At 38.8% G+C, this 7843-nt stretch overlaps 1 protein-coding gene across 1 annotated transcript in view; it reads right to left on the bottom strand.

The window, feature by feature from the left end:
- Window positions 1-961: 961 nt before the first annotated feature.
- Window positions 962-7843, bottom strand: part of PRR11 (proline rich 11) — an 11380-nt gene continuing 4498 nt past the window's right edge. The window contains exons 4-9 of the mRNA XM_006832379.1: window positions 6577-6855; window positions 5543-5641; window positions 4430-4542; window positions 3582-3641; window positions 3399-3495; window positions 962-1030 (exon numbers count right to left, since the gene is read on the bottom strand). Coding sequence (XP_006832442.1) covers window positions 962-1030; window positions 3399-3495; window positions 3582-3641; window positions 4430-4542; window positions 5543-5641; window positions 6577-6855 — 717 coding nt within the window. The remainder of the gene's footprint in view (window positions 1031-3398; window positions 3496-3581; window positions 3642-4429; window positions 4543-5542; window positions 5642-6576; window positions 6856-7843) is intronic.

The raw sequence follows: 7843 nt of genomic DNA on the forward strand, positions 1-7843 counted from the left end.
ATACAAAATTCAAATTTGAGTGTCATATATTCTTTTGTTTACTAATTCTGGCAACCCTAACCTGGCAAGAAGGACCCAAATCCAATGAGGTGTGCATGATTACTGTTTTTGACCCCAGGGGCCAGGGAGGACAAGAAAATGGGCCTCACAACCTACTTTGGACCTCAGGGAATCTTTGGCAGGGCATGATGGAAAATATCTGGCCTATCTTGAATTCCTCATGAAATTTATAGATATCTGCTGAAGCTGAATAGCAGATATAATAGTAAAGAATGTTCCAAACCTCACCAAGGCAGGTATAACTAACTACTTAAAGTGCTAGAAATGACACATTCTAATTCATTAGGTCACGTTGGGCCTTTTACTTCAAATCCTGTTTTGGAAAATAGGTGAATTTGAACAAGGAATGGTCTTAACTCTTATTTGTATTGAAAAGAAGTAATATCTAGAGCGTTTTTTTTTTTTTTTTTTTTAAATATCAGGTTACCAGTGTAGCATTTAAAAATTTGATGAGCCTTACAGGCTAAAATACATTTCCTTTCAATTATCCGAGAAGAGTCTCTACAGAGTAAAGAATATTAGTGAGGTTGTTAGCTTACTCCATTGACTATTCCCAAGATAAACAGGAAGCAGTCTATCTTATTCATGCCATCCAGTACTTACACAGTCCAAACCAGTTATCTCTCCAACCTCAACTGGCTAACTCCAGGATATCATTTTGGAGAGTCCATTTTCCCATCTGGTTATTTTATAGATCAGGCCAAGTAGAAAATATCGAAATACCACTTTGTACTACAGTATATGTAGGGTCCACACACCTAATTCTTCACATGGAATTGTATATTAGTACACTATGATCATTTATATGTACTCCACTACATCTGTTTTTTTTCTTTAAGGATCTGGAATGGTTTATCTGCATATTTTATGGACCATCACATGACATCAGGCAGAGTTGACATCAGTTTTGTTCATCAAAGCTGCTTGTAGAAGGTGGCAGAGCTTGAGTTGGGCTTCTGGGGTGAGCCAGCTATGAAAATAAAGATCTCATTTAGAATCTGATGTAACTCTTTTTTCTCATTAACAGAATTCAGATTTTGTTCAGGGCAGCAATGTTTCCAGTTTCTAAAATCCACATTTGCCAGCTTCCCAGCAGATGTTCATGAATAAGGCTCCTTTAAAGAGGTGAGAAGTGGCTTAGTGGACATGCCCTTCCTCCTTCTCTTGCTTGGAATGTGGACATGAGGCTTCAGGAAGTATAGCCATTTGGACCATGAGGATGAAAGTCACACATTAAGAATGGAAGAGCAGTGACGACATGAATGCTGATGACGTGGTGAAGCTGCTGTTACCTCTGTGGGCTGTCTATTTCCCAAGGGTAAGAAATACAAGCTCCTATTTGGTTAAGCTACTACAGTCAGGTTTCTGTTACCTGCAGTCAACTGTAAAACCTAACAGAATTAAAGGAAAAAAGGAAGCCTAAGCGCTGGGTCCTAAGGAGCTCTGGTAGTATAGTGGTTACGAATCAGGCTGCGAACCTTAAGGTCAGCAATTCGAAACTACCAGCTGTTCCACGGGAGAAAGATGAGGCTTTCTGCTCCTGTAAAGATTTACAGCCTTGGAAACCCTGTGCAGGGTCACTATAAGTCAGAACCGACTCCAAGGCACATAACCACCACCACCACCAAGCGATGGGTCTTGGTGTGGCACTGTAGCATAAACAGTGGACTGCTAGCCACAGGTTGGTAGTTCAAACCCACCAGCTGCTCTTCAGAAACCCTATACAGGGTCACTAAAAGTTGGAACCAACTCAACAGCAATTAACAACAACAACAAGTGGGGAAGCCAAGCTGTCCAGCAGAAGGAACTGATTCCAAGTCAGGGAAGTTAGGCAACGATATTGTTGGAGTGGGAGAGAGAGTGTTGTTGGGGATTGTGGCAGAGACAGTGGAGTCTGTGGTATGTCTCTGTTGCAAGAAGGAGAAGGAAATAAAAGTTTCACAAAGAGACCACCAGCCTTTTGTCCCAGCACCCCAGAAGGGGTGACAGAATGAGGGCTTACTCCTCACAAATGTAATGCTAGAGGTGATCAGAAAGGTAACTGAGATAAACAGGCTTTAGAAGAAATCAATAGCCGGGCCAGCTGATCCACTGGTATGTCAGTCCTACGTAGACTTTTTCCTTTAGCTCTGCATGTTCTGAGTCCTATCTACTTCTGTCCTGATCTTACCCCACTATCTATCTTGCTATGTTTCAGTCACTCTGGCCATGCCATGCTCACTTCTTCCCCACCAGGGGGCCCTCACACATACTGTTTGTTTTTTTGTTTTTTTTACTTGTAACTCTTTCCACCCTGACACCCATGGTAGGCCCTCCCCCATTCTGCACATGTACCCTACCCAGTAAATGCCTATTTATTTTTCAACTCTTACTAAGCATCATCACTTCCTAAGGAAATCCAATCTAAGGACAATCCCTAGATTGTTCAGGCTACATCACATTCCTATGGGTTCCCATGAAACCTTGTCCCTTTCTTTCACAGAACTTACTTCAGTACGAAATAATACAAGTATATGATTATTAGATTAATGTCTATTAACCCCACTAGACAGAAAGTTCCAAGGTGGTAAATCTGTATCTGCTTTTGCCTACCACTGTATTCTGGGTTCTCCACCACAGTGCCAAGCATATAGGTTGTTGTTGTTAAGTGCTGTTGAGTTAGCTCCATCTCATAGTGACCCTTCATAGGGTTTCTGAGAAGTAGCTGATAGGTTTGAACTGCTGACCTTGAGGTTCGCAGTCTAGTGCTTATCCCACAGCATCACACCAGGCTTACAAAACCAACTAATAAAATTAGACTTTCATTGATAAGGTAGAAACGATAATCCTTGCTATCACATAGAAGTTTATGAAGTCTAAATAGTATAACAAAACCCAAAACCAAGCCCATTGCCCTAGAATCATTTTCAACTCATAGTAACCCTTTAGGACAGATAATAACTGCCCCACAGGGTTTCCAAGGCTGTCCATTTTTAAGAGAGCAGACTGCCACATCATTCTCCTGTGGAGCAGCTGGTGGGCTCAAACCAGCAACCTTTAGGTTAGAAGTTGAGCGTTTTAACCACTGTGCCACCAAGGCTTCTCTGCAAAGTACAAGGGACTATCAAAAAATATTATTATATATATTAAGAATGCTGCTTTAGATTATATTGTTGTTGTTGTTAAGTGCCACTGAGTCGGTTCTAACTCATAGTGACCTGGCATAGTGTTTATGAGGAGCAGTTGGTGAGTCTGAACTGCCGACAAATTGGTTAGCAGTCCAGTATTGATCCACAGAGCCACATTAAATAAATTATTTTGAAGAAAAGGAAACAAAATTACTATTTATGAAGGCCTACCTGGAATTTTCTCCTCAAGGCCCGGGTCATTACTGGGGTCAGTCCAGTTCCTGTTTCTATATTTTCTTTATTAGTAAGAGGGGTTCCACCTGGGCTCCTGCAAAAGTATTGCAAACGTTCGGAGGTGTGTTTTATACCAACTTTTCAAAAAGATTTGAAAGCATCAACGTAAGCATGTATTACCTCTCCACGTCGACTTTCCTAAGTAGTTTCCGTAAATCTATTTGGCTTTTACCAGGAGTTCTGATAAAATAAATAACATGAAAGTTAGATTTGTTAGATTTTTCAAGTCATTTTTCTAAAAGCAAAGCAGTCATTTTTATAAGCAATTTCTTAGGACATAGTTCTATTTGTTGCATTAAAAAATAGCAGTAGATGCTCATGGGAGAATAAAGTGCTGTAACCATTCTATTAAGTAATACTTCCTGCTTCAGTAATTGCATATGTAAGAACCCATCCTAGGAAAACACTCAGCTATGCACATGGATGACAGAAAGGGCATTCATTAGAGTTATAGGAACAAAATGTCTAAATAAAAAGTCATAAGCAACCTAACTGTCTCAAAACAGGCTGTTACCTATGAAATTTACATACAATGGACTGCATATTTTGAAGTAGTCAAAATGCTTTAAAATAATTTTTAATAATGTAGGGCAAAGGTCATGGCATACTAAAGGGGGCCATATTCTCTTGACTCCAACACACGCTTATTTTTATATTTTATTATTTATGAAATCAGGCTGTGTTTAAAATACTTGGTAGTATTTCTTTTTATGCAAAATCAATGGTGTATCTTACAGTAGACAGAGCATCAAAATGAAGGCAGTAGTGAAAATGTCTAGAGAAAGACTAAAATGTTAACAGTGGTTATCTTCAATGATAGGGTTATATGGATACTTGGTATATTCTTTAAACTTCTCTATAACAACAACTAGATCTCATCTTTCTACAGTGAGCATATACAAGTCTTAATGTCAGAAACAGCAAAAATGTATTCTTTTAGTAGAGCATATGACTGTGAAGTTCCTTACATTAAGACATTAGTAACTCGAGCTGATAATACTTTGGAGTTAGGCTTCAGGGTGACACGCTGCAGGTCAGAGACGGTAATAAGGGGATTCTGAGCCTTTGGAGATGGTCCAAGCTTTAATTGCAAAATGAAACATTATTAAACACACATTTAAAAATAGTATTACAAATTTAAACATGCTGAAACAACACATATTTGAGTACTGAGTATGTGGTAAGACTTATCTACTATTCTGTTTAACTTTTATCTCATCTACTATTTTCAATTTTCATTCCAAAACTTTGAAGTATGTCATAACTTCTTTAGACTAATGATTGGTAGCTAACTATCTAATTAATTAAATAATTCTTCATTTTGTGGAAGAGATCCAAAACTACTAAAATAAATCATCACGTGCTTTTCTTGGAATAACTTTTATATATAAGGCTTTTGCTTATTTTCTATAAAAGAATTTTGTTTTTATTGTTTTTAAATGTCACTGAGTCACTTCTGACTTATAGCAACCCTGTATAGGGTTTCCAAGGAGCAGCCGGCAGATTTGAACCACTGACCTTGCAGTTCAAAGCAACTTTGCAGTCCAGTGCTTGTCCTATAGTGCCACACGAAGACTAACCAGATTAAAAGAATAGCCAGATTAAAAGCTAACAGACCGTTCTTGGCCTTACTGCCATCTTGTTAGAAACCTCTGAATTGTGAGAGTCAAGTGGGGATTCAAACAAATGTGTAAGCTGAAAGGCAAAAGAAGAAAGATGCAGCAGAGGTCCAAGTAAATTGCTAGTACATGCACCCATGGAGACCACAGCAGCAGGGATAAGGATTCCTGGAGGCAGGGGATGCTGCTACAAGTTGTGGATTACATGCTAGTGTTTAGAACATCTCTCTCAATGGATCTAGAATGTCCATCACCATCCAATCACCAGAACAATTGAAAGACTCAACTCTGCTCGTACCAAACCATTTGGATCCTTTGCCCTGGACCTGTGGCATTATGAATGTGTTCTCCCAATTGTGGCTGAGTATAAGATGCACACAATAAATAAAGAATCTCTTCTGCTGCCTTTCTGAAGAATCACACACATACACACAAATGCTAAGAATATGGTCAATGCTCTACCTTCTGCCTTTCATCAAAACTTTGTGTCTTCTTTAATTTCACAGTCAGTAGATCTTTAACTGTTATCTGCATGGGTCCATCTCTTTTGATTGGTCCAGCCTTAATATACATGAAGAAGTTAGAATTCATATTGGAACCAGGGTATCAGATCAAATGTTACTTCAAATCTAATTTTAAAAACTTAACAGTTAACAGTGTATGCTCTTACTTGTCCTAGGAACATAACAAATGATATCTACTCAACCAAGAATAATTCTTTATTCAGTACCCATGGATGCTGAGGCTATTTAAAAAGGTATTCATCAAAATTTAAGCTTTGAGAGTAAATAACAGATGGTAATTCCCTGCAGCAATGAATCTTCCCCTGGAGTTATTATATTAAGGTAGAAATTGAAGGAGTTACTCAGATCAAAAAGAAGTTTTGCCTAAATTACTTAGAAAAATCACTCCAGCTCCTACAAGAGTTTATAGTAAGAACAGTTTACATTAGGTCAAATACAACAGTAGGCTCTAGATTTAACTCAGAGAATCATTTAAACCAATTGTATTGATAATGAAAATTTTACAGATTTTTAACAGGGTGGCACCTATTTTAGTGATTTACAGATATTCAGGCTTCCTTAGCAGACAAATAACTGTAATGAAGTCTAATTCTCCAGTTTAATGAGTAAACTTTAAAATCTGCCAACTCTTTTTATTCCAACTTCAATCACTAAGTAAACTTCTGTTCTTAATTTGGTTTCCCAGGAAAGTCTCCTTTATTGTAAAAGGATATGCTGAGAAGCTAATAGGGATCTTCCACTCTGCTGTAATTGATTCATTTGATTCTTTTTAAAAAAGAAAGACATCACTTTAATTCTTAAATCAAGTTTTTGTGAGTTCCTGGGGAAATGAGTTTTAAAAACACAACAACTGATATAATTAAGATCTGAAATCACTAAACCATGCAGCCTTTCTGTCAAAAGCCTTAGTCCAACGTCAAAAGGCCATTCATTACAAACTGACCAAAACATACTGACATGATAGTTTCTTACCTGAAGTGATTTCGTGCGATCAGCTTTTCTGAGCAGCAATGGTGCTAGGGGTGTTGGAGGAGGAGGAAGAGGAGGAGGCGGAGGAGGTGGAGGAGGAGGTGGCGGTGGTGGTGGTGGTGGAGGAGGAGGAAGATGGCTGGCTGGTTGAGGCAATGTGGGCGGAAGCGCAGCTCGGGATTCTCCAGGGGTGGTGAGCTCACAGGCAGGCGCATTGGTAAGTTTACCACTCAAGTGACATGTTTGACAACAGCATGAGCCAGAAGAATTTTCTGAGATGGTCTTGAAGATTATATTTGGCAAATAAATACAAAATTAAGAGTTAATTTGGCTTTTGCAGCTGAAAGTGATCAAAAGAATAAACCCAAACAATCCGTTGTGAGGAGTCAGCTGTGACTCATGGTGATCTTGTTTCAGGGGAGAACTGTGCTCCACAGGGGTTTTCTCAATGGCTGATTTGTCAGGACTGCATCACCAGGACTTTCTTCTGAGGCCTCTCAGGGTGGATTCGAACCCCCTACCTTCCAGTGAGCAGCTGAGTACATTAACCATTAACTGTTTGAACCACCCAAGGACTCCAGCCCAAACAATAGTTATGTATTGACTGCTTCCTTGAAGTAGTTCACATTACTGTCTCATTTAATTATCATAAGCTCATTCACTCATTCACATTTATTCAAATATTGGTTAAACATGTGCTATGTGTCAAGCACTGTGGGTACATTGTGAGTCCGTCACTCATCTCATCTGGTGAAAGCAGACAGACATTATGCACACACATACCAACGCTCAAAACCAAAGAACAGTAAGAGCAAAAGTGTACTGTGAGCCCCAGCCTGACGTGTTGTTGTGGGCCACTGCCTCAATTCCCAGAGACCCTAGAGGCCAGAGCATAACTGCCCCAAAAGGTGCCATAGTCTATAATCTTTCTTTTAAAATAATGGTAGTAAGTATGTTAACTTATTTTTCAAACTTTCTATTATGGTTTGAGTGAAGGTTTATAGACACGACCATCAGTTTTACATTCAACAAACCATACACTTTATTTCATCCTAAAAAATGCAATCTCAGTGTAAAGAAAACAAAAATCCTCACCACTGGATCAATAAACATTTTTCTCAATGGAGAAAAGATTGAAGTTGTCAAGGACTTCATTCTTCTTGGATCAACTATCAATACTCATGGAAGCAGCAGTCAAGAAATCAGACAACGTATTGCATTAGGCAAATCTGCTGCACAAGACCTTTTTAAAGTGTTGAAGAGCAAAGAT

This window comes from Chrysochloris asiatica, unplaced genomic scaffold, assembly GCF_000296735.1.
Source record: "Chrysochloris asiatica unplaced genomic scaffold, ChrAsi1.0 scaffold00007, whole genome shotgun sequence".
Lineage (NCBI taxonomy): Eukaryota > Metazoa > Chordata > Mammalia > Afrosoricida > Chrysochloridae > Chrysochloris > Chrysochloris asiatica.